General features: G+C 41.5%; 1 protein-coding gene across 3 annotated transcripts in view; it reads left to right on the top strand.

Annotated features, from left to right (window-relative positions):
• MGAT4A (alpha-1,3-mannosyl-glycoprotein 4-beta-N-acetylglucosaminyltransferase A) overlaps nt 1-27,598 on the top strand; it is a 78,461-nt gene extending 50,863 nt beyond the window's left edge. For all 3 annotated transcript variants that reach the window (XM_077343464.1, XM_077343466.1, XM_077343465.1), the window contains exons 9-16: nt 1,076-1,190; nt 1,881-2,011; nt 4,805-4,912; nt 11,310-11,503; nt 17,574-17,652; nt 21,038-21,104; nt 21,853-21,965; nt 22,945-27,598. In XM_077343464.1, the coding sequence (XP_077199579.1) occupies nt 1,076-1,190; nt 1,881-2,011; nt 4,805-4,912; nt 11,310-11,503; nt 17,574-17,652; nt 21,038-21,104; nt 21,853-21,965; nt 22,945-22,971 (834 nt within the window). In that variant the 3' untranslated portion in view covers nt 22,972-27,598. The remainder of the gene's footprint in view (nt 1-1,075; nt 1,191-1,880; nt 2,012-4,804; nt 4,913-11,309; nt 11,504-17,573; nt 17,653-21,037; nt 21,105-21,852; nt 21,966-22,944) is intronic.
• Nucleotides 27,599-27,707: the final 109 nt, after the last annotated feature.

Here is a 27,707-nt window from a genome sequence, read left to right as displayed (position 1 = left end):
CAAAGAACTAAAGAGCTGTATAATCTTTAACTTGGGTTTTAATTCAGCAGAGTAAGGGTTGTTCACAAACTCCTTAATGGTCCCATGCAGATGTCCCAGGGCAAGATTGTTATTAATCAGATGAGTAAGGGGAGGGTTGTGAGAAGGGAGAGATATATGCCAAGTCTTCATCACCAAACTACAATGTAGTGATTTTAGTGTGTGACATCTGAACTGGGCCAGGAAATTTAGTAAGGCTTTTTCACTGTCAGTCAAGGCCTGTCAAAATGCATTTTATTCCTTATGCAATACTCCTGCAGTATTGTTCAGGGACCCAAGTAGTATCCTTTCACCATGTAAAGACCATGTTCAGAGGGACATGATAAAAGAACGTAGCAGAATTATTATTTGCATCGTTCTACCATCATAGTGCAATTTTATGCTGAACATTTTAGAATGTACGACAAAATACGAGTCCAGTAGAACTTTAAGACCAAAAAAGATTTGTTCAAAGTGTCAGGTTTCAAGTGTATGCACTCTTGCACTTGAAAGCTCACGCCTTGAATAAATCTTTGTTGGTCTTAAAGGTGCTATTGGACTCATATTTCATTGTGCTGCTTCAGACCAACACAGCTACCCACTTGAATCTATTTTAGACTGTAGACATGATCCTTGCATAGTTAGATAGCTGCATTGTAAACTTTAATATTTTAATGTATTACTTGGGATTATTATCAGTACCTTATTTTTAAAGTACCTTATTTAATGGAATCTGTTTGAACCAAATATCTAAAGTATTTTTATTACAAGGATGGAAGATGAGATCCTGCTGATGTGATATATGTTTTTAAGCACTCAATGGTGAGGGCAAGGCAGCCTTCAATTTAATCCATAGGTAAAGAATTTAAAAATAAAGCAAATATTGTCCTCTTTGCACTGTTTTTGAATACTTTGATAGTACATTGCCCTGGAAGCTATTCAAACAAGTAGATTTAAAATGCGTGTCTGAATTGAAATGTGCTTTGTCTTTTTTCCCATTTCACCACTTCTCCGTTTTGCTGGTCTTGCTTTTAACGTAGCTGCTTGGTTTCCTTAGCTTGAGGATGACATCGTTGTCAAGCAGAATTACTTCAGCACAATTAAAAATTTTGCGCTTCAGTTGTCCTCAGAAGACTGGATGATTCTTGAGTTTTCTCAGCTGGGATTTATTGGTAAGGGCATTTCTTTTTGAAATGGGGATGCCCTAGAAATCTTAGGTTGACAGTCTTACGCTGAAGATAAAGCATGAAAATGACCCAGAGCTTCTTTTAATATGCTATAAGTTTAATATTTTTAAAAGATCCACTAAATTAGTTCATCCTGTAATTCAACATGTTAGGTTGTTTGTAAATTATTATACTAGCAGAAAAGCTAGGCTTCTTCCCCCAACCTGGGCAGGCCCACTGAGGCCTGGTGAGGCCGGGGCGGGGTGGGGCAGGGGGAGTGCTGCTGGGGGCTGCCTGCCTCCCCTAGCCCACAGTAACAGTTCCCACTTGCTGCCTGACTTACTGCTGGGCTGGCACTTCTTCCACATGGAAGACGTTGTTGGGGGATGTGGCCAAGGACAGGACAGCCTACCTGATTGGCTGTTCATTGGACTGATGGCCAATGAGATAGGTGATGAGTCCCAACTCCTCCCACCATCCCATTCGGGCTTTATTTCTGTTACAGATAATCAAGCAGTTGAAAATTAGAATAACTTGTATAGTAATGGCTACAGGCCTGAAATAAATGACAGATTCTTAACTTGCATGACTTGAATGGGCTTCAGTCTTGTAATCATTAGTCCTTTCTCTTAAGAGGCTTGTTTTCTAGCTTTAAAACTCAGGGCAGTTGTTAATGCTGTTTTAAAATTCTTGCAGGAAAAATGTTCCAGTCTCCAGATATTACTCTCATAGTAGAGTTCATATTTATGTTTTATAAGGAAAAACCCATCGACTGGCTCTTGGATCACATTCTTTGGGTGAAAGTTTGTAACCCTGAGAAAGATGCAGTAAGTTCACTTTGATATTTATGTGTTTAATGTTTCACAAAATCATAGAATCACAGAGTTGGAAGGGGCCATACAGGACATCTAGTCCAACCCCCTGCTCAATTTAGGATCAGCCTAAAGGATCCATAAGTATCTGTCCAGCTGCTGCTTAAAGACCGCCAGTGACATCTTGCGCTTTTGATGTGATGCCTCTGCTGATACAGCCCAAGACTGTATTTGCCCTCTTTACCAGCACATCACACAGTCTGCTCATATTTAGCATACAGGATCTCGTTCATACACACTGCTACCCAGAAGCATATCTTGCATCCTGTATTCATGATTTTCAGTTCTGTGACCCAGATATAGAACTCTGCACTTATCTTTATTGAATTGCATCTTATTCTCATTTGCCCACTTTTCCAGCATGTTCCGGTCTCGTTGAATTCTTGGGTGTTTGCTGTTCCTCCCAATTTAGTGTCATCTGCAAATTTAATGAGTAGTCTCTTCACCCCCTCTTCTAGATAATTGATTAAAATGTTGAAAAGTACCGGACCCAGTACTGAGCCCCGTGGCACCCCACTGCTCACCTCTCTCCAATCTGATGAAACAACATTGACAACTACTCTTTGAGTGTGGTTTTCTAACCAGTTTCCTATCCACCTGTCTGAAAATTTTGGTGAGGGTAGTGTTACATACTGTAAATGTGAGAAAGAACATGTAAGAGGAAGACAAGAGGTGTCTCTCTCCCATTATGGTCTTACATAACCAGATGAAAGCATATGTTATACAGTGAAATTGATGATAGGCTCTGTATCCTTGGTCACTATCCTATGTAGAATCTAAACAAAAATGGTTAGTATCTATGTGTGGATAGGTACACTAGTTCTCCCACATTCCTTTACATTGTTGCAGTTCTGGAAACCCATGTTGTATAATGGAGGATCATTATGGACAGGCAGATAATAATAAGCAGAAGTATAGAACCCAACCTTACTTACTGCACAAGATATTTCCAGGAACTGTCTTTCCCATTGTTTACAGTTGCCCCACCTTGACAGTATTTAAAAGAACTTCCTGAAAGATGAGCCATGAAAGATTATTTATTTCATTTATTCACTGCCACTCCCAGCTAGCTAGCTCGAGGCAGTTTGCATCAATAAAAATCCATACATCAGTATAAAGCAACTTACCAAAGAACCTCAACCTGCCTCCCACCTTCTCCTCAGTAGACTATGCAGACCTCCCTTGCTCCAGCAGAGGGGTAGTAAGAGGAGGGACCCAGTTGATGTTTCTCCACCCAGTCTCAGCCAAACACCTGGGTGTAAACTGCACGGAGCTTTTATTCCAATCCCAGGTCGATTCAGTCCCTGCTGTCTACCCAGAATGTGATTTCCGTTTTGATTTGGGGTGATTTAGATTTTCTTTCTGCAGCAAGAAGGATTGATCCGGAGTGACTCTACCTTTATTGCACGATATCTTAGAGTGCTTTTAATGCTCAATATTTATAAAATCCGGATTGAGAAAGCAGGCTGTTTTGAATCTGGACTTTGCTGCATGGTAGAGAACCCCTGATTGGCCAAAGCTGGTCATGTGACAAGCTTGCTTTAAAGGAGAAGCCCCTAATTTCTCTCAACTTCTGTTGGTCTTGTATTTTTTCTCCCTCCTCTGCCTTCTTCGATCCTCTCCCCCCCCCCCCCCAAGAAAAGAAAGAAGCTCCCTGCTTGGCTCCTCTCCCCCCCACTTCAAGAACAGAAAGAAAGAAGCTTGGCTTCCCCCCCCCCTTCTGAACTACCCTAACCACATGCAGAACACTTTCCTGTTTCAATGGGGAGGGGGGTAAAGAGGAAGATGACCCAAGTTCAAATCGATCTGAATTCAACAGGATTGACAATGGAATAAACAAAGTAAGTGCAGACTCTGCCCTGGTGGAAGAGCTGCATTCTGCAGGCCCTGCAGAATTGTGGAAGGTCTAATAGGTTCCTCAGCTCTTCTGGGAGCTCATTCTACCAGATTGGGGCCAGGACCGAGAAGACCCTGGCCCTCATCAAGACCAGGCATACTTCTCATGGGTTAGGAATCACCAACCTGTTTAAGTTCACAGAATGTAATGTCCTGCATGGAGCACTGGGAGTCACCCCATCTAGAGCTGCAGAGGGCATACAGAGGAACCACCAAGCTGGACTGGGGAGCGTAAAATAGCTCTCCCTACCTTTCAAGGATGCAGTGCTTGTAGAAGAGGATGAAAGAGCAATTTTATTTTGTTTTTCATCATTCAGCATGCCCAACTCACATGGATGTTCTTCTGTGTGGGTCCCACAACCTTGGAAATGACATTTTCTAAAACAAAGCCATTGGACAGTGCTTTACCATTCTGTGCATGGAAGGATAATTTCCCCATATTCCTCCCAAGGTCATTCCCAGGGTAAGAAAGAATTGCAACACTTGAGAGGAACATGGAGAAAATACCTTCCATGCTCAGAATGGTGGAATACTGCCCATTGGCTTCTTTCTAGAAGATATAACATTTAAAACAATTTTGTATAATAAAAACAACAAATAAGAAATATTTTCTCATCTCTTTGGATCTGTAGGGATTAGAAGCCCTATTTCGGCAAGGATTCAAGGAGGCATTAGCTATTTGGTGTGCACACTAAAACATCTGAAAGATACCCAGTTCCAGAATGATGGTGGTCAAGTGATATGGTCTCTTGATTCTATCATAGAAAGTTCCCATGGGTTGTAATGTATATGTCTGTGCCTTCATCATAAGGGATGATTAATTCTACTCCCCCTCCCTCATTTTCTTTTAAGAAACATTGTGATCGGCAGAAATCAAACCTAAGAATACGCTTCAGGCCTTCTCTTTTCCAGCATGTTGGCCTTCATTCCTCTCTAGCGGGGAAGATTCAGAAGCTCACAGTGAGTACTTGACATGTGACATATTTTCTTCCTCACAAGATCAGTTCTGTTACTGGTATATTGAGTAAAGTTTGTGTGAGTTGCATTGTATGATTGTTCCTAAGTATAGGAGGGTGGCATTGTCTTCTATTAAACTTCTCCTTGGTTGAAATGTCTCTGAATAGGTATTCCAGTAGGGTGGCTGTGGTAATCTATGGCAGCAAAACAGAATGGAAGTCTAGTGGCACTAACAATATTTCACTATGGGATTTCATGAGACAGAGTTTGCTTCTTCAGATACAGTGGGAAGAAAAAAAAATTTACCTTGTTTGACAGAAAATTGCAGAAAGGGGGAAGGAAAGATGGAGGAGCTGAGAAGAAAGAGTTCTAGTATAATAAATCAGATGAAATTCTATGGGGACTTCATCCCTTTGGGTACTTTAATAGATGATGGGAAAGGTCAGAGGTTCTGGACTCTGTCGCATGTGAAAGTAAGCGAAAGTGCAATAATGTACAGTAGATAACTAGCCAAGAAAGAGGCACTTTAAAGCATGATAAAATAGACCAACATCCATAAAGGGTTATGATATGATTCATGTTAAGAACAATTGACTGAAGTTATTAAAAAGTAGGTCCTCTTGGATTATTGGGAATGATGAAGACCAAATCTTTTTTTATATCATTTTTTATTTTATATATAATTAGTAATTAAGCTCGCTGTAAGAAAAATACAGTGGGCACTAGACGTTCTCAACCGCCTGGGCAGCGCTGGCCAGACGGGTGGGAAGGGCTGTGGCCCCCCAAACGCCCACCCCTCCTTGGGAAAAGCCTCCCCAGGGCCCGAGCAACCTGATCGGTGGCTTGGGGAGCTGGCGATCAGGGTGGCCGGGCCCTGGAGAGGCTTTTTCCTCCCCCCTTCTCCTAGTCCCCACCCCACACCTGAGGCCGGCTGTGTAGCCGCCTGGGAGGCCTCCCCGCCGCCGCCATCTCCTCTTTGGTCCCTAGCCCGCCGCCTACCTCTCTTATAGGCGGCGAGGCAGCAAATGGGGGCGGTCGGGGGGATGGATCAGGAGGCGCTTTGCGCCTCCCAATTCGTCAGTCCGGTGGCAAGGGACCAATCGTGAATCGTGCTCTGCTGCCGGACTGACAATCATTCCTGCCGATTGGGTCTTCCGATTGTCAGTCCGGGGGAAGGGGCCAATCGGCACCCTTCCTCATCCCGGACAGGGCCCATCCTCAGGGCCCTTACTGTTTTATTTGATCCGCTCCGCAGGAGCAGTTAAAGATGATGATATACAGGGGAAAAAAGATAAGATAGGTAGAATAGATAAAGAGTATACAAACATCCATTTTGTTATATCCCCCTTCCCCCACCAATAAGATCTTTCTTATCTCTGAGTCTATCTTATTTGGCAAGATAGTCCGTGTATAAATGCCATTGCTCTTGAAAAACGTCTAACGAGTTTCTGTTTACAATGCTGGTAAATTTCGCCATTTTCGAAAGTTCATCTATTTTGTCAAACACTGGTATTTCTGATGTCTTCCACCAATCTTGCAGCTGTCGTAGCATAGAAGAAGAAACATTTCACATGTGATGGAAAATTTTCCAGACACTAACATACATTCCGGTCTCATGGAAAACTTAACATTAAACATTTTTTCTAAAACACCATGAACTTTAATCCAAAATGTTCTTACTTTCTCACATCTCCACCACATATGAAAAAAGGAACCTATTTTGTCATTACATTTCCAGCACACATTTTTATAGCCCTTGGCTATATTTATTACTTTAGGTATAATATACCATCTATAAAACATCTTGTACCAGTTTTCTCTTAGTATTTTACTGTTAGTTAGTTTAGGAATTTTAACCCAGATACATTCCCATTCTTCCATTGTGATATTTATCTCCAAATTTTACATCCATTTAATTATATACTTTTTACTTGTTCAGTTTTGCTTTCATATTTCAACAACAATTTAAATATTTGACCTTGTAAATGTGGTTTCCCTTGAGGTAATATATTTTCAAATTCAGTAAATAGTGGACTCATCTGCACCTTTTTGGAGAATTCAGCTTTGAGCCTTGAACACAGTTGGTTATATTCTAACTATTGTAACTCTACCCCCTCTTTCTTTAATGTTTGCAAGTCTTTTAAATCTCCTGACCTTGTTATCAAATCTTATTTTATACAGGTTAGCTTTTTTTTGTTGTGCTCTGCTGAAATAAGCCTCAGTTGGAGATTTCATTAATGAGGGAAATGATGAGTCTTTTTTTTATATCTGTTCCAAATATTCATCATTATGCCTGGCCATTTGCTAAGACTTAGCTTTTTCTTTACATCCAGCTTCGATGAAAACCAGAGGATACAGTGGAATCCTTCTTTCCAGCCTGCTTTCTCTAAGATTAATTCTCTTGCCATCGGGTCTGTAATCCAGTCTGCGAGCGCTGTAAGTGTAGCCGCATGTAAATAAAGTTTTAAATTAGGAACACCTTGCCCGCCTCTTTTTTTCTTATCCTGTAGTATTTTGAAGGCAATTCTAGGTCTTTTATAATCCCAAATAAATTTGTTAATTTCAGATTGCCAATTGTGGATACTAGTATCTTTGATAGAAAGGGGTAATACTTGAAATAAAAAATTAAACTTAGGCAAAATGTTCATTTTTGAAGGTAGCAATACGAGCTGACCATAATTTCAACTTTGACCACCTTTCCAAGTCTTGGTATACTTTCTTCCAAAGCTTATTGTAGTTGTTTTCAAACAATTTACCTACAGCATTACCAATATAAACACCCAAATATTTCACCATTTCCAGATTAATTTCACATCCAGAATCGTTCCTTATAAGCTTTACATTGAGATCTGATTCTCCAACGAGAATAATTTTAGTTTTACTTCTATTAACCTTATAGCCTGCGTGTTTACCAAACTCCTTCAGTAAATCAACAACCTAGAAATAGATGTCACTGGATTAATTAACACACAAACAAAATCATCTGCATAACTTTTTAGTTTAAATTCCTCTCCATCAACTTTAAGCCCAGTAAGCTTGTCATTTGCTCAAGTCTTGGCTGCCAGTGATTCTAATACAAGATTAAACAACAAAGGAGACAAAGGGCAGCCTTGCCTAGTGCCTTTTTAAATCTGAATTTTACCTTTAGTAAGCATTCCAGTAACAAGGATTCCAGCTTCCTGTGCAGAATAAATATGTTGAATCAGACACAGAAACTTATCACCACATTGCATTAAACGTAAGGTTGCTCGAAGATATTTCAATAAGACATTATCAAATGCTTTTTCAGCATCTAAAAAGATAAAGGCAGCCCATTGTTTATTTTTACAGACAAAATCCATGGCGTTCGAAACAAAACTAACGTTGTTTTTCATATATCTTTTTGGCATAAAACCTGTCTGGCCTGAATGTACAACATCATCAATGCATCTTTTTAGACTTTCAGCTAAAACCATAGCAAAAATCTTATAATCAACATTAAGCAATGAAATAGGTCTATTTCAGTGGTTCTCAACCTAGGGGTCGTGACCCCATTTGGGGTCACCTGGCCCCTTCTTCGGGGTCCCCAGGTTGGTTGCTGTGGCGGCGACGGCTGAGGTGGCGGCAGGCGGCGGGTGGCAGCAACTGGCGGCGGTGACTGGTAGCAGTGGCTGGCGGTGGGGCAGTGGTGGCGGGCAGTGGCAGACAGCCGGTGGCATCAGAGCCATTGCAATAGCCGCCTCCACACTGCCTGACCGTTGTGTGCATGCAAATTCTGATTTTTATTTATCAGGCCAGGCTTAAGCAAAGTCACTTCAGCCCCTATGTATCTCTAGCTAGTTGCTTGTTCACCATTTATAGTTACAGGGTCTATATATTCCTTATTTAGATTTTCCTGCACTTTCCAGACTCGCAGGACCCCTGCTGGTCTGTTTGTGCCAAAAAAATAAAACTGTTGCTGGTAAGGGCTGGCCAGAGCCCACAACCCAGGTGGGACGCACGTGCACCATTCCACCCCAACCTCAGCCTGCAAACCTCTTCCGTCTCTACTATCCAGTTGGTCTGTCTGTCTGTGCCACAAATACAAACTGTTGCTGGTAAGGGACATCTCTACCATTGCCTCTACTATTGCTGCTCTTCTCTTGACTGTTGTAATCAGCTCTGCAGGCAAAAAATCCTTTTCTGCAGGACTCTGAGGCATTGTACCATTTTGAGGCCCCACCTCCAAACCTCAAGGAATATTTCCAACCCAGGGGTAGCCAGCTTCCATATGGGGCCTGGAGATCTCTTGGAATTACAACTCATCTCCAGACTATAAAGATCAGCTCTCTAGGCAGAAATGGCTGCTTTGGAGGGTGGACAGGGCTGTTGTGCAAAAGAAACATTTGAGCCTCCCACACAGGTTGCTGTAGAGATGAAACACTTGAGGCCTACTGCACAGGGTTGTTGTGCAGATGAAACAGGAGGCAAAATAATCCCCGCAACAGTATCCAGTTTCAACAACCTTGTGCGGTAGGCCTCAAACGTTCAGAGAGTTGTGTAGAAGAAACATGCATGGCTTGGCTGTTTCTTCTCTCCAGCAGCAAGGCCAGCCACAGCAGTATTTTAAGTGAGATGGGGCTTTTCGGTGGCGTCCCTGTCAGCCAATGGTTAGGCAGAAAGGGAAAGCACAAGTATGCCCACAGACTCCTCTGCATTGCTCTTGGAAACGCATTCCTTCCCTCAGTCAGGGGCTCTTAGAGGCTTCCTTCACAGCAGGCCTGAAGGAAAGGGGGTGTGTGGAATCCTGAGCAAGAGGAGCAATTGGCCCTGAGTGGGGGGAGATTCCACTAATAGGAGTCTTCGGAACCTTCAGCACTTTGTCAGGGTCTACGGTCACAATTTTATATATACAGATGAAGTAAAAACCCGGCTGAGACTTACCTCGGCCGAACATTGATGCAGCGGAGGGCTTGCTGGGAGAAGGAGGCGACTACCCAGTGGCCCTCTAGCGTGCGTGCTGCCGGAATGCAGCACACACAGCGTCAAGGGCAAGGCGGGACCCATGGCGGCTATTTGGGTCGCCACGTGTGTGGGTCTTGCCCTCTTCGCCAGGAACGCCGCGGGAGCTGCTTCCCTCCCACCCACCCTATGTTGTATACAAAATTGTTCAGGGTTTTGAAGTGGATGTTTTGTTCATAATTGTCACAGCTGCGGGTTTGCATGGGATGGAGCCTGTTGGCAGGGAGTCCGGTGTGCGATCGGACTCCCTGGGGTTTGGGGCCTCTCTGCGAGGTGGCGCGTATACGAGCGCGGCTTACCCAGCTGGGAGGCCAGGGGCTCATTTGCCAGGTGGCCTGGGGACAGTCAAAGCAGGTCAACGCCTGGTGGCTCCCCCGCATAGGTCACTTCCCTTAGTGGCGGACTTCAGTAGGCAAGGGGATCTGCTCTCCTGGCTGGGAACGGTGCGGGTCCCCAGGGTGCCTCTAGACTCCGTGGGTTGTTGGTGCAGTCTGCTGACTGCTAGTTCAGGCTCCCTCTCCCATGCTGTGCCAACCCTCCCGTGGGGAGGTAATAAAGCTGTGGCCTTCTTCATCCCAGCACTGCTGTCGTGTCTTATTCCAGCACATAATGCCCTCCTGCAAGTCAATGTGGTTTGTTTCATCCTATTGTATCTGAAGAAGTGAGCTCTGTCCGCATAAGTACACACTGCTCTAGTTTATTTTATCCTTTTTTAAAAAGCACATAGGTTGTGGCTTTCCTGAATATCATACTTTCTTTCCTCCAACCATTGCAACTATTTTTGTTAAGACTACAGAGGGCTGTACAGTTTGCACTTATTTATTTTTAATTGTATGTAATTTTACATTTTAACTCCCCCCATAAGAGAAATGTGCAGTTTCATTTCTGAAAACTGTCTTGAGTGCTTAAATTGCTTTCATCAAGGAGCAGCCCCTGGAGTAAAGGAGAGAGCGCAGTATGAGAACACATTCTATGCAAACAGAGAGTCACATGGCCAGTCCCTGGTATGTCTTGTTTAAAAGATCTTGAACAGAAGGGATTGTACATAAGTCTTCCACTGAGATCTTGAAGAGTTTCTGCCTTTAGAACAGACAGCATTCATCTCAGTGTACTCAGGGTTTAAAGCAGGCTCACTTATGAACAGTTCTAGCACTGCAATCCAAGTATGGATTCTTAAAGGAAAAAATATTGTAACAGAATGTGCCTAAGTAAAATTATTTCCTAATAGACAGACAAAATGTCTTGACCATATTTTTTAAGTGCTTTTAATCTTACACCTTTAATTGTAAATGTTTTGCAAAAAGAATTGCAGAAAATGGGTAATATAAATGTTGTATTCCCCCCAATCAAAAAAAAAATCTCTCTTCTCTACAAAGTCCATGACCAACTTAACTGTATTTCTTATCTTCTGTTCAATTAGGACAAAGACTTCTTGAAACCATTACTGCATAAAATTCACGTGAATCCACCTGCAGAGGTTTCAACTACTTTAAAGGTCTATCAGGGGCATGCGCTTGAAAAGGCCTACATGGGTGAAGATTTCTTCTGGGCAGTTACACCGATTGCTGGGGACTACATCCTGTTTAAATTTGACAAACCTGTCAATATAGAAAGGTAAGTCTTGCTTACTTGCTTTGTAGTTTGAAATGGAGCTTATTTTGAATGTGACCTTAAAATACAGTTGGGGACAGCAGCAAACAACTGGGAAGAGATCTTGAAAGTATCTAGTACAGTGAGTAAGCTTGGATTCTGTACTTCTGCTAGCACATAATGATCCTCCATTATAGAGCATGCTCTTCCATTACTGCTGCTCAGCTCATACAGAGAACCCTTGCTCTGGAAAGATAAGCTGTATTTGTAAGGGGGATGTTACAGAAATTTGATGGTAGTTGAATTTTGGGATAGGATAATGTATAATCCTAACGATGACCTAGACATTTATTTTGAGTGTAGTGTCTGAGAGAAAGAGGCTTCTCAGCTTGAGCATTTTCCATCCCAAGATTGCTTTCTTAGATTGGTGCTAGATTTCCATAATACACGTTTGAGTTGGTTTATGTGCAGTTGATGGCCATGTCATCCCTAATTAAAAGGAATAGGGCTGCCTTCCACTCCTTCACAAGCTCTTGCCACTCCGCTGTCTAGTTTCAGTCCCATCTGAGGCACTGACCTTCTGCCCTTGCTCAGTGAGAGTCGTCAGAGTGGTGTTCTGCCTCTGGTTAGGAAGTCTGCGCTCTACAGAGCAGATCCTGTTCTGGCTGCTGCTAACTTGTAGAGACAGCTGTTGGTCTACTAGAAATGATCTTGTCCTGCCTAAGAAGAATCCTCTGCCTCTTTGTTTACTGGTGTGACTTAAAAAGCCTGGGTGTGTTGAATCCCATGTGCATCTATTTGTAACTCACTTTGCTTAAACTCATTCCCATGCTTTCCCCCTTCCTAACCCTATCCACCATCACCTTTGATGTCTGCCTATTGTATTTTGTCCTCAAGCTCTGGATCTTTCCTTAGTGTATGCTTCCCCCTACCCCTACCCCCACCTCTACCCCCAGCATCTAAGTATTCCCGTTCCTTCTTTGCCACTGCTGGTTTATTTCCCCATTTGTGTATAGAAATGTACATGGATCAGTCAGTATCTGACAGGTTATATAGACCTTAGCAGGCAGAAAGTTTTGAAAAAGCAAATCTTTGCAGGTTCTGCTAAGAGGAAGTTTATATTCTCCATGCTACTGAAGATCGATTTGAATGAAACTTCCAGATGTTTAATTATTGGTTTAGGCTGGACAACATTTCTAGACTCTCCAGGATAGAAATGAAGACATTCCTTGGGGGGGAAAAATTCTGGACATCTATTAAGCAGCTTGAATGGAAAAGAGAATTTGTTGCCTGTGAGACATAAAAATATGAAGATCAACTAGTTTTGCAAACTGCTGAAAATGCCTGTTTAGAAATGGAAGCCCTGCAACATCAATCTAGCCCAAACCTTCTGGCAAGCATAGGCTATAGCATCACATTTTACAGTTGGAAAGTTTCATTTTTATTGGCTGCCTTTGGGTCATACGACAAACAGAGGTGGTGATCAGATGTCCTTGCTTCACACGTGGTGCATTAATGAAGCCTTTGTGGTTTGAGAAGCCTTCTGTCAAATGTCATTTAGATGTGATATCTTAATTCAGATGCTTGGGCGAACTGAAGTCCCCCCAAAGAACAAGAGTTTAAAATCCCAGTTTGTATAGATGTGTTCTGTATGAACTCCATATGGATGCCTTTGTGCATCATGACACATTGAAGCTTGCTTAATGGCTTCCCAAACCAGAAAGCTCTGGACATGGGGAGGAGCCAGAGGAGCACACAAACACAGAAGCAACCTATGTGTCTGTGCCCGTCATGGACAAACCCCTGAATGTCATGCTATCTGAACACAGCTATAGTCTCCCTATTCATCTCCTCCATAGCAGCAGGAATGATATAGCACACTTAATATTCAGGATACTAAACATTAAATATGTCCTGTTCTGTACCCGGTTGCTCAGCTTAAGTACTCCTGATGTACTATAACAATGGGAAGCAGAGCACAAAGTAGGTGTTTTCTCTCTCAGTGAAAGGGGGAAATTATTTCAAATTGAGGAAGATTGATTTTCTATTCAGTTTGAGCAATTAGATTTTAAAACCACAGGTTTTTCATCTCAGCTAACCAGTAATTTAAACATGACCATTTCAAACTCAATTTTTATAGATTTCCTTCTCTCTGGGAGATTAGTTTTGTTTGGTTTCCCATTGACAATATAATTAGTGATCTTTAAATGCCGAAAAATGAGCCTACTTTACAGAAGCTTCTACCTTGTAAAGCAGGCACTGAGAATCCAAGGTGGTCCTTTCAACCGAAAATGGTTGATTTTACAATATTTTACAAAATTGCTTTCACAATATTAATTTGTATAGCACAGTTCTGAGGCAAACATATATTTATGACCAGAAAAAAATGATGAGATATGACCAGGCCTTAAAACCTGTTTATATGTAAATGTGTGTAGTGTTCTCTACGGAGTTTGTCACATTGCACCAACAGCATATTCTCTGCAGAATTCTGAAATTGTTGCAGTAGAAACAAATCAATATATTTTTTTTAAATGTCAGAGAGAAAACAAACCATAACAGGTTGTGGCAGGAACTGAGTAATTAAGAGATCACTTGCAGTACTGCTGACTGTTGATTAGTTCAATCTTTTTCAACCAAATGTGGCCTATTCTTGATACTTAAATCTGGAACATTGTGAAATTTCAGTGGGGGTATAGTTGGATATCAAGTATGGGACCATAGTTCTAATTCAAGGTGATCGCAGAAAAGTAATTGTTTATCAGCACAAAACAACACCTGTTGAAGTTGCCCTCTGATGTCTGTTATCTAGCAGTAGGCACGGTTGGCTTGCCAGCTTGGGATTCAGGACATATTCTGGTACTAGTAGCATTCCCATTCTATTAATCTGCTGTATAACGTGAAAAGGTCTGCCATCAAGGACTAGCATTTTTGCATACTAGCAATACACAGAGGGCCTACCATCATATCTTCTATTCTATCTGGATAAAACTGTCAGTTCAGATTTAGACAGTTTACTACAGATCTAGTATGTTTCTTGAGGGAAACAATCACCTTACTTGGAGAGGAACATGGAGAGGAGAGATGCCCATAGTACTTCTAGGTTGGTTTGGCCTCAACAATAGGCATAATAGAAGAATGCCATTATAGAAGCCCTGTAGAACATAGATAGCTCTGTCAGGGCTTGGATCTCCACTGGCAACATTCCACCAGGCAGGAGTTAGGACCAAAAAAGGCCCTGACTCTGGTAGAGACCAGCTGAATCTCTCTGGGGCCAGGGATCATCAGCAAGTATTTGCTGAACGCCATATTACTCGGATAACATATCCGTATCCATTGTTCCTCCTCCTAATACTTGTGAAACAGCCCTGGGGATGGAGAGTGTCCTGGCTGTCCAAGTTGGAATAGGGCCAATCACGGTGCGGCCAGCAAAGCTGGCCGACCTGATTGGCCCTGCATCTACACCTTCCACCCTACCTCCCTGGATGCTAGCCACTTTGCTCTCAGACGCTGCAGGAGCCAGCGTGTGAGAGAGAAACACAGAGCGCCCTGCCAAACTGCAAACCAGCCCTGATTACCTACTATGGCTCCTGCTGTGAGGGAGAGAGAGACAGAGAGAGCTGCCCCAGACTGCAAACGAGCCCTCATTCCCTGCTACATACCAGCCCTGATGACCTCCTTCGGCTCCTGCTGGGACGGGGAGGGACAGACAGAAAGAGACAGAGAGAGAGATCTGCGCCTGCTGGTGTCCCCTGGGTCCTAGTGCCCATTGCATTCCTGGTTGCAATGGGCTTTCTTGCTAGTAGTTTATAATAACATTTATGCAAAGGTTTCATTTATAAAAAATCAGACCACTGGAAGATTTTTTTTCCAGAAGAACAATTTGTTAGACTATGAAAACTTATAGAGCCCAAATAAAAATCTCTATTGTTATATGGTCTTGCAGTGTAGGATATAGACATGCAAGAATATAATAGCAAAGTCTCATGGTACTTTAAAAACTTAACAAATTTATTGTGGCATGAGTAAAAGTCACCCAGAGCCTACTTCATTGGGCACTAGGGCAGAGAGCAAGCTCTGGCTCACTAAAGCTTATGTTGTAATGTCTTTAAGGTGTCGCAAGATGTTTTGTCATTTTGGTTGTATGATAATGCAGCTATCCCTTTGGATGTGAAGTTGTTTGGATTTTTTCCCCTTAAATGCTGTTATATTTGGAATTCATGTAAAATTTAGTGTAGGTTTGGATCTTGCAGTAAATTTATGGTGATTTTTGGCAATTCCCTCTGCCACTGCAGACACCCAATCTGCTGTTGAGGGACCCCTGTCCCCTGAAAGTAGTCTTTCAGGGAGCATGGAGAGGCATGGAAGAAGGTGGGGAAAGTCCTGGACTGGCAGATTTAGCATGAAATCCAAGCCATTTTTGGCGTATACAGATATCTGTGATCCTAGCCTTTGTGGCCAGATAAACACTAGTTCAGCTGCCCTTCTCAAATCTGAAAGCAAGCCTACTTTATGGAAATTATAAAAGGCATTATTTTATAAGCAAAGATACCACCTAGTGGTATAATATAATGGTTTCTCCCCATTATACAACACTGGTATGCATTGTACATCAAGAAGTATGATAATAATTATGATGATCCAAGATCAGTTGTCAAGAACATCAGCAATGCATAATACACACTGGATGCATAAAATAGATATTCGGTACAATTGTACAATTTGTTGTTGTTGTTAGGTGCGAAGTCGTGTCCAACCCATCGCGACCCCATGGACAATGATCCTCCAAGCCTTCCTGTTCTCTACCATTCCCCGGAGTCCATTTAAGTTTGCACCGACTGCTTCAGTGACTCCATCCAGCCACCTCATTCTCTGTTGTCCCCTTCTTCTTTTGCCCTCGATCGCTCCCAGCATTAGGCTCTTCTCCAGGGAGTCCTTCCTTCTCATGAGGTGGCCAAAGTATTTGAGTTTCATCTTCAGGATCTGGCCTTCTAAAGAGCAGTCAGGACTAATCTCTAGGACTGACCGGTTTGTTCGGCTTGCAGTCCAAGGGACTCGCAAGAGTCTTCTCTAGCACCAGAGTTCAAAAGCCTCAATTCTTTGACGCTCGGCCTTCCTTATGGTCCAACTTTCGCAGCCATACATTGCAACTGGGAATACCATAGCCTTGACTAAATGCACTTTTGTTGGCAGGGTGATGTCTCTACTTTTTAGGATGCTGTCTAGATTTGCCATAGCTTTCCTCCCCAGGAGCAAGCGTCTTTTAATTTCTTTGCTGCAGTCCCCATCTGCAGTGATCTTGGAGCCTAGGAAATTAAAATCTGTTACTATCTCCATTTCTTCCCCATCTATTTGCCAGGAATTCAGAGGGCCAGATGCCATGATCTTTGTTTTCTGGATGTTGAGTTTCAAGCCAACTTTTGCACTCTCCTCCTTCACCCGCATCAACAGGCTCTTTAATTTAATGTACAATTTAATTTAATGTACAATTGATAGTAATAATAACATTATTAAGACACTAGACCATCTTTTGCCTTAATACCAAAATGCAAAATCTTGCTACTTTAACATTAATTGAAATTGTAAAAAGAGAAATATGACAATAATTTGATCTACCTGGATCTTTGGACAAAATTGAGGCAATGTACGTATTCCTAATGTCGTGGTAAAATCAGTAGTATAAGAAGATATGTTTGATTTTTTCCTATCATTCCAGACTGACACTGTACATATAGGATACATGCATATCACTTTAAAAAGGGGATGAAATTGGGCCAGCATGAAGGTCTTGAGATGTTTGGGGAATTCTAATGTATATAGGTAACTTGATGGAAGAAAATGTTTGTTAAAGATCCCCACTGCCAGACCAGAGTGGGACATGATCTATCAGTTTGGAGATTGGAATACTGCATCTAAATATCCGAACACTAACTTGTTAAATCTCATGGTTGTCAACCTGCCACCTGTGTTTGTAGTTTAACCAGCCTGTTTGCATGTTTTACTGTTAAATTTTCAATTAAAAAAAATACCTTCCACATCTCCCCCCACCCACTGATGTGGGTATATTATGTGTTTTTTGTTTTTCTGTTTCTAGATACCTGTTCCACAGTGGTAACCCAGAGCATCCGGGGGATATATTCATTAATACCACAGTAGAAGTTTTGCCTTTCAAGGTAAGGTTGTAGAGAAGTCCATTGTCATCATCATCAGAATAACATGAAAGCTCATGACAGTTTTATCATGATATGGGAATGTGGCTGATTATTTTCTGAAGCTATAAGACACTAATATTATTTTTTAAAAGTTATGGCTCAATTATGGAATTTTATTTTCAGAAGGGGAGAGTTCCTGATCCAAACAAAGCTTAGGGGAAACTGGTGATAATGAAGAGGGGTTAGATCAAGATGGGTAGCTGTGTTAATCTGTCTGTAGCAATAGAAAAGAGTCCAGTAGAGCATGAGTTTTTGTGAGTTTGCAGAAGTGAGCTGTGACTTACAAAAACTCATACCCTGTCACATATTTTGTTAGTCTTTATGGTGTTTGTGGACTGTGGCTGCTTTTTACTGATCGAGAGGGATGCATAACAACCTGTTCAAAAGTTCTCATCATTTCCCTCCCAATATAATTCCTAATACCACCACCTCATGGCGAAGGGATACAAAATGTAAAGAGAAGCATGTGGACTAAAGCTACACAGCTAGATTGTGGCACTTGGCTTCTTGACACACAAGGTGCGAGGAACACACAACCCTAATTATAAACAGGACTATTTTTCAAAATTGTGTGTTTTGATGAAGGCTGTTGTGAAATTGCGGTGCTTTTTCCTCAGAGTTACCTATGGTGATCCTTGGTTTGGTTCTTGGAGGTAGATGCTTCTCCTTGATATTGAATGAAATATTTGAAAAGGTTTTCAAGGCACTGGCACTACTGTTGCGCATGGATTTCTAGCTGGACACTGATGTTACACAACCCTTTAATTTATTGTTGTTTACATAATGCCATCATCATTGTAGTTTACATAATGCCATCATTGTTTACATAATTCCGTTCCCGGCCCTAGAGAAGCACGCCTGGCCTCGACCAGGGCCAGGGCCTTTTTGGTCCTGGCCCGTACCTGGTGGAACGAGCTCCCTGGTGAGCTGCGGGCCTTGCGGGATTTACCAGCTTTCCGCAGGGCTTGCAAGATGGAGCTCTTTCGCCAGGTTTTTGGTTGAGGCCAGGGCCAGCAAATGAGAGTCAGTATCCCCCCCCCCCCCGGACCTAGTAGGTTAGATCTCCTCCCCATCCTCCATGGCGCTTTGATAGCAGGGGGTGGGAATAATGAGGGGCTTTTCGCACACCTTCAAAATCGCACAATGGTTGCCAATTGAAAACGCTACTGATTTGCCATTATGCACAACGTCGTTGACAATCTGCCACACACCTGAAACCGATCCGCAAAAAGCGCTTCCTTGTAGCGCTTTCAGGGAAATCCCCAAAAGTGGATTCACCCTCCGGAAAGCGCTACACTCCTGCAACCAATCTGCAACACTAGCGGGAAAGTTCTGTGCATTACCATTGTTGTGGTTTCTACAAAGTCCCTCCCCCTGGCTCTCTCCTCTGATCTTCCGGCAAAGCGATAGCCATTTTTTTTTCTCCGAGTGAGCGGGGCTCAACCCACCAGCGAGCCTCTGTTTAGAGGCTTCCCCGGCTTCAGTCCCTCCCCAGAGCTGTTTAGTAGTACAAATGGCTTTCGAGACAATAGCCATAAAGAAGCCTATACTTTGACAAAGGATAGTAATGGGGGTGGAGATGATAGATAGAATAAAAGAATGAATGTCTGTTCAGTTCAGAAACTTGAACTTACTGTAAACAAAAGAGGAGGGTTAGACTAAACACTGGGTTTAGAAGACAATGTTGAAGGAAGTGGGGGAGATGGCATCATGTTGATGTTCTGGGAGAGAGTTCCAGGCATAAGAGGGAGAAAGGACAGATTTGGCTAGCACAGTGTTTCGGTGGGCACCAGGATCTCCACCTATGGAGTGCTACTTCTGCTTCTTGTGGCAGCCCAAAATGCCCACAATGGAGCTGCAAATGTCAGGCTTTGTGGATAGAAAAGTCATGCCTTGTATCCACAGAAATACTGTACCTAGATCCAACCCAAGATTATGCTGGATCTTAACAGATAGAGGGCTTACAATACTCATCTACTGCAGTCTATTTGTGCATTGAATACTACTTTCTAAGCCTTGCGTAGCTTCACCTTCAAGTGAAATTATAGTCCAGTTCTTGAACAACATGGCCCCTCCTCAGGCTAGGTAGTAAATCTACACCTCCACCTGTAGGAAGAGGGATTAGGCAATTTAGCTGCCAATCTTGTGGCTTGTAAGGGGTTTTATGGCCTTAGGTCTAATGGGTTTTATATATGGCCTTTTATGGAGTTTTATGTTTGTATTGGAAAGCGGCGGGATATAAGCAATTAAAAAAATAAAAATAAATAAACCTGTACCTATAAATAACATCTTGTAGTGGAAAAGGCAGCAGAGTCATCTGAGAACACCCAAGGGCCTAAATAAGAGATACTTGTTTTCTTAGGTAGATTGTTAGGTGATTTGGAAGTTCCATGCTTCCAGGCCTGTGAGGCCCTTTTTTGGAACAGGAATGTGGTGCATGTGGAAAGGGAGCTTCAGTCTTCTTCCCCCATGCCATTTTTTATACCCGAAACTGTCCCAGGAGACCACTACTTGCCTCATTTTGTTGTCTGATGATGGATGACATGTTACGTTTCTTAAATTAACAAATAGCAGCTTATGGGGACCATTTCAGGTCTGAAAACCTGAACAGGGCTTGTGAGGCTGAGGCCCCCTATTCTCTTATGTATGGTGACATTAGGCCCATATACATTCAAATACTGCAGAAAGTAGACTTTCTTGTTTGTATCTTACTACCTTATTGTGTAAATTGGTGCTTGTGTGCTGGTACTCCAACAATTCGTCTGGCTCCCAGTTGAATTCCAGATTAAGCTTAAGGTTTTGGTAATCACCTTCAAGGCTATACGTGGTCTGGGCCCAGTGTACCTGATAGACCGCCTCCCTGCCTATACCCCCAAAAGAGCCTTACACTCCGCCACCTCCAACTGGCTGCGGATCCCCGGCCCCAAAGAAGCACATCGGACCTCAACAAGGGCCAGAATCTTCTCGGTCCTGGCCCCCACCTGGTGGAAGGAGCTCCCTGTAGAGACCAGGGCCCTGCCCAAACTTCCAACAATTCCGCAGGGCGTGCAAAAGGAAGCTCCTCCACCAGGCATTTGCTTGAGGCTGTCTGACTTAAAACACTTGCTGGTCCCCCCCCCCAACGCCCCCTTCCATGGCTGAACAATCTGACCTACCCAAGGACATGCCAATGTTATTGTTTTGTTAAAATACTGTTCTGGTTGACTTATGTTATGATTGTTATTGTCATATTGTTATACTGTTCTATGTAACTATTCCATGACGGTCTACGTAAACCGCCCAGGGCTGTATGGAAGGACAGTATACAAATTTAAATAAATAAACAAACAAACATCTTGATTTTCAGGGTGAAGACTTGGTATTAAGCAGAGAAACCAAAGAGAAACGATTAGAAGATGGATATTTCAGAATAGGTAATACTGATACAGAAATGGTGACAACTGGATATTTGTTTTAAAACTACAGCTGTTCATCTTCTGCCTCAATCCTATTGGCTGCTGTTCTAGTAGAGTCCCATGGCAGTGGAGGCAGGAGAAACAAGAGCCAGTCACAGATCAGATAATAGTGCAGCAATTGTCATATTAGGAGAGAAAAATGATATTAGGGTACCTTAACAACTTTATAGGCTGACAAAAATTCCAGACTTTCCTAATAATGTGGTGTTGAAAGAACACAGCTTTTCAGTTCTAGATGACTTAATTAGTGGTGTCCTTTTCCAAAATCTTTTCCCTTAATAAATACAATTATGTATCTTTTCTTAGTTGGAACTGAGAATATATTAATCCCCCTTTCTAGCAGTTCCACTGGTAGCTGTGAAATGTTGAAAGTAACATATTTAGGAGTTGTGTGGTTACTTTATTCTGTCATATCATATGTGTACACTATTTGCTTTATTCCCTTTGATGTACAATAATCTATTTTGTTAAACAGCTGTTTTTTGTTGACTTAATTTGTACTGCAAAGGTATGAACTGAGCATGCATATCAACTTTGTATGGTTTGCAGCACATTTTAAACAAGACCCTAAGCTCACACAAAGTCATATGGGGAAGCTCTTTGTTTTTCCCAGCCTTGGATGTGGGTCTCATGAAATTTCTGTCAGCAACTGCACTTCAGTTTTCTTAGGCCTGATTACAACATGTTGCTGTTTTGTTGTTTAAAGGCAAATTTGAAAATGGTATAGCAGAAGGAACAGTTGATCCCAGTCTAAATCCTATTGCAGCTGTCCGACTTCTGGTAATACAGAATTCTTCTGTCTGGGCAATTCTAAATGAGGTAAGATTCAGTACAGAAAATCCTCTCTTAGTAGGAGTGTTGAGCTTACAAACATTTCTGCTTTAAGTACCAGAAGTGTGGTCCTTATCGAAATAGGGGCTATAGCTCAGTGATATGGCAAATGCCTTGGGTGGGATCCAGTGGACAGTTTCCATGCACAGAAGGGGGAGGTAGATTTTGCCAAATCCTCTCTAATGCTGTCAAGGGAGCAATTTTGAACAGCAGGAGAAAGGGAGGAGGCAAGAAAGGTATTCTGGTGGGTTCAACACTTCTACTTGAGTCTTCAGAAGAGTATACCCAGAGTACACAGTACTTTCCATGGTGAACCAGCTTACTTGGAAGAATGCAATTTGGTATGTCCTGTTAAGATTTTCTGAACACATATTGGCTGTGAATACACACAGATTTTTTTTTTTGAGCCAGTGTATGTGTCTTCAACTTGCAGGCTCCATGCACTGAGATCCAGTAAATACAGTTTCCATGTAAAAAACGCAGTACCTTTTTGCATGCTCCTTGTGTGCTGAGAATTGCACGCCTAGATTTTGAACTGTGACATCTCAGTGCTTTGTTAACTCTCTCAGAATATTCTCATGCTGTTTGGAAGACAACTTAGAATAAATAACAGTAAAATCTTATGTAGATTCTCTCTAGTCGAAGCCTATTGAAATTAGTAGGTTTAGACTGGAGTAACTGTATCACATTGCCATCTCTATTTGTCTGTGTTAGCAAACTGTATGAAAAACTTGACATTAGATTAATTCAGAAATGTCACTTTTCACTTCTGATATGCCTACATCTCTTGGTAAACAGTATTTTTGTTTTAGGGAACATGTTGTATGTGGCTGGCCAGAAGTCACAATTATTGGTGCACAGAATAGCAACTGAATGTTACAGAAAAAATGTGGCTGGCTCAGTTAAAAAACACAATGAACTCTCTTTTGTTGATATGCTAGACATGCTATTCAATTCTGCATTGCAGGTCCATATTAAAAAACTCCCTCACTGATCAGGCAAGAGGAAGGAAGAGGAAGGAAGAAAAAAACCCAAGATTTGTAAACTTTTCTATGAAATCTTAAAATAACAGATGAAGACACTGATCCTGCACCTTATTTCCAACTCTTCTTTCTCACTGAAATGCTACCTCCTGTGAAGTCTACTGTAGGATGGAAAGGCTGATCCAATAAGCGTTAATTACAGTCTTAAAACTGATACTCTTCTGGTGGTATTTATCTAGAGTCACAATTTCCTCCATCTGAACATGACTTTGCTGCATAAGGATCATAGTAATCTTGTTAAACTATCCGTGGTGATAGGATATGCTACATAGAAGTTGTACATATTGTTACATTCCTTGAAGATGAAAAACTATAGTTGTTAAAATACATTTTGTGAAGGGGGTACTTTTTGGAGGTTCATTTATTTTGCTAATGCAAACCCTCTTTTATAGACTATCAGGGATATATATTCAAAAGCATTAGGGATATTTAATTTATTAAAATGATTTGAAAAGTACATATTTTTATGCCGGAAATAACTTGATGCAGTTTTTTTTTTAATGAATCACCTTACTTTTTTGAGTTAACTTTACATTTTGCTTTGATAAATAAAGCAACCATATTTTGTAGTATACTGCCATGGTTAGGAAAGCTAAACTGAGTTTGCAAATGAAGCACTTTTTGTAGCATTCTTAAAAACTTTGCTTGTGTGAGCCCTGTTGAAATTAAAGGGGCTTATACAAGAGCAGTTCCCCGTGGGTTATGCCCAGAATCTAAGGTAGTGTTGTTAAAAAGTAAAATCATGATCATGCTATGATTTTGAAGAACATTTCCCACATTCACAGTCTACAACATGTAATCCTATAAAGCATGTTGAGGAAATTTTGTACTCAGTAGGGGGTGTTACATCTGCAATGACTTGAGGTGTGATTCATCTCCTCTTAAAGGGAAATTTTGATAATAGGCTATTCCTTTTTAACCTTTGTAGAGTCTTCAGAACACACCCAAGTTGTTCCTCAAGACAGAAGAGCATTCTGATGTGTCTGCATATTTTTTTAAAAAATTGTTTTTGCATCTCCTTTTATATGAACTCTGTTCAGTCTTTTGGAATGACTCCGACTTACCATTTTATTAGGATTAATAATAGAGATACACAATAACCTCAGCTGAGCTTTTAAAATGTGACTTTTTCAGAGTATTTAATTCATTGTTGTCGTGGCTTCCCTTTCCCTGAAGAGGGCCCAGCTCCTGCTCCAAGCGTTGCACTCCGGCTGGCTGAAGTGAGATCTAAATGCTTGTTGTCTTTTGTACTTCAAGGGTGAAAATGAGAGAGGCTTGCCTGGTCAGTAGCCTTGAAGAGAGGCAGTTCAAGCACTTTGTGCTGTGCAGCACAGTAAACATGCAATAGTTTATTATTGTAAAAAAAAGTTTTTTCTTAATCATACCCCAGCCAAGATATGAGAAGCTGAGCTTTTACCTCAACTGCACATCTGTGACTCATGCCGGTAAACGTAGTTTACTTCAGTGGCACGGCTTGTCATGCACTTGAGCTAATTCTTAGATGCTTCTGTATCTTGGATGTGAGCTTTTGCCAAAAAATGTTGTCTTGCCTTCTTTCAAGAATGTGCTGTATTGTATTATATTGTTGTGGTTGGGTTGCCTGCTTGCTTTGCTTCATTTTTTGAGTGTTGTGAGCATGTTCATTTTTTTCTTTTAAAAAATTCACCATCACGTGACTGTTGTTTTAATCAAGTTGCAAGGATATTTCCACAAAAGAATATGACTCTTTGCATTTTTGTTAGGTTTGTTCAAGATTTATGGAGCCGGTTTAGCTGAAATTCTATGATTCCTTCTAATCCAGCTAGGGATATATGTGTTTGCTAACTAATGTAGCCTATTGGTTAAGACACTGAGCTTTGAACTACCAAGTCCCAGGTTCAAACCTCTTCTCTGCCATGAGATAACTGAGTGGCCTTAGGCACGTCACTATTTCTGTCGGACATCAGCAATATGGGAATGATAATATTGACCTATTTTACAGGGTTGTTGCTATGATTACTGAGATAATGTATGTGAAGTGCTTTGAATACTAAAGTATTACAGGTTTTCATGAAATCTGCCAGTTTAGGGTACACTGAAAAGCAGAGGAAGGGATAATTACAGATTTAGAAATGTTTGGAAATCACTGACTTGAGGACCATGACATCCAGTGCAAGCAGCTAGGCAAATTGTTGTTTCCTCATTACAAATAGCAATTCTAAGCTCCGAATAAATGCAATTTGCCCAGCTATATGCATTTCCCTCCTCTGGTGAATAGGAGGGAAGCTGGAAGCCTTCCGCTGATCTCTGTGTGTAAGGAAAGAGAACAAAGCATGAGCACAGTATAAAATTGTGTTTTGTGCCAGTCAGAGACTGACTTCATCATGATGTCTGAAGACCTGGAAAAGAAATTGGTTGAGGCTTAAATGTTTTTCTAAGCTCCTTTGATGGAATGCCTTCAGGGTTGTTTGGTTTTGATCAGAGAGCTGTACAGTTACACAAAGGAGCCCTGGCTGTAGAGCAAATCAGTGCATTCAAAGTGAGTTAACTGAACCTTGGGACCAAGCATAACATTCCCGTTCCTAACTCCTAATTCCAAAAGGGGCTATGAAACCGGTCAACATTTTGGTGCTGTGAGTTCTAAGTTAATCTAATCTTCTTCTGAGCTGTTTAGACTTGAACAGACACTTCTCTTGCCAAGTCTCAGAGACTGAATAGATCTGAACCCTTTTAGACTACGTGACCTTTTGCCCCTTGGTTTGTGAGCCAATTGATCAAATGGAGTCAGTGTAGCTTTCCTTTTTAATGTCTCAGCTTAAAGTTGGAGTCGCAAAATGGCACTCAGTCCCCCCCCCCAAAAAAAGAGACTTCCAGAGTTTATATTCCATTTGACAAAAATCATAGAAGGAAATCTTCTGTAGTGCATACTTGGAAATGAGACACGTGCGCTGCAATGACTTTGTGATGTTGTCCACATTATAGATTTAGAAAGAACAGGCTCAGTGTTCCCTCCAATTTCCTGAGTGGAGCAATTCACATCCTGAGCCAAACACAGCTGCTGTAATCTTAAAATGGGCAATGGGCACTGGAAGACCCCGCACGGTTCCAGATTGCTGCAGAGTGGAGTTTCCTGTGTTAATGAGTGGCCACTCATGCACATAGCTTTGAAGGAACACTGCTTGGGCTTAGATCAGGCACTAACACCCAAGCTGAACAGCAACTACTGGCAAGATGTCTGGACAGACGAATCAATAGGACATCATGAAACTTCAATCTCATGTTAAAGGTCCATATTTTTCTTGGCTGAGACATTGACCAGAGTCTGTGCACGGGCTCCCCACCTGCTTTGGTATCAGTGTTGTCTTCAATGAGAACTGGTCTTGCTGAACTCTGAATGTATTTCTTGTTAACTAGTTACAGATGTATTAAAGGCTTTATGATGGTAATTTTTCAGATTGAGGTTTTCTGCAGTTCTAGCTCAGGAAAGGTAACACTTTAGCTTATGAAAACATGGGACAGCTTCTAGGCTTTTTATTGTATGTAAATAAAATATCAAGCATAGCTTGGCTGAATGGAATATATTTCCTCAAATGAAGTAATTTTAGTCAACAAGTATAGGGTGTTCTCATACGTTAAGCATGCAGGATGTGAACACGTGTGTGTGTATTTGACTGTAGTCTTCAGCTTACAGGAAAGTTAGATCCTGCCTGCTTATCAAAACCTGAATTTGCTGTACAAAACTTTCAAAGCTCTCTCACTACCCCCTTCTGATCTATGGCAGTTTAGCAAAACAGTGGTGCATTAAGGAATCTCAGACTGAGACAGTTCAAATGCTCCGAGCTGTTGATACTTTAATGTACACACAATTTAACTGCAGGCTTAGTCATTATGGTCCCTCAGAGTATTTAAAATCCAAAAACCACAAACTGTTTTTTAAGGGAGTAAACACGTTTTAATTGCTGATCAGTTCAATGTCGGCTGGATAATCTTTGGTGCTAAAGTTACAAGTTAGAAGGAGAGTCTTCCCAGCAAGTCTTAATCCATAAATTGCTTGTAGGCCACCCAAGTATATAAGGCCATGTATAAAGCCAAGAAGCAGTAAGCCTCCCAATTAGCCACCCCTGAAAGTTCAAAAACGAGTGCTTTACTTGAACTATGGTGTATGGCTGTTTGCTAAGGTTTGAATAAGCTGTTCTGAATGTTTTTAAGCCTTAACAGTGGCCAACAGAGTAAGATGATTGCCAGCAGATTTGATAGCTTCTGCTTTCAGATTTTAATATTATAATACAGTAATCTATAATGTGCTGTTTAGAAAGATACTTCGCCATTTTCATTCTGTCTGCTCCATGATTGCCCACTATGTACCTGTCTTTGTGCAAGTTTGGTCCTACAATCATCTTTTCCTAGGACATTCCATATACTTCCATTAACCATTTCCAAATTTACTTGCTATATTTTTTTTACAAGCTTGAGATTTTTGTTAACCTTGCTGCTATATTTGAAAACCTAATTGGGTCATGTTAACTGTGCCTTTCATCAATGTTCTGTGTGCCACAGCTGCCCACGTAATATTTTAAATAAATATTTTAAAAAACTGTTCTCAGTCTGTCCTTCTGCATAACATTTTCATTGAGCAATGAAGTGCATAACCCTCTAAGCTCACAAGAAGTGCCCTTATACATTGTTGCTGCAGAAAAGTACGTACACA

The sequence above is a fragment of the Paroedura picta genome, chromosome 6 (genome assembly GCF_049243985.1).
Source record: "Paroedura picta isolate Pp20150507F chromosome 6, Ppicta_v3.0, whole genome shotgun sequence".
Taxonomy (NCBI): domain Eukaryota; kingdom Metazoa; phylum Chordata; class Lepidosauria; order Squamata; family Gekkonidae; genus Paroedura; species Paroedura picta.
This window is presented reverse-complemented; position numbering and strand designations above follow the sequence as displayed.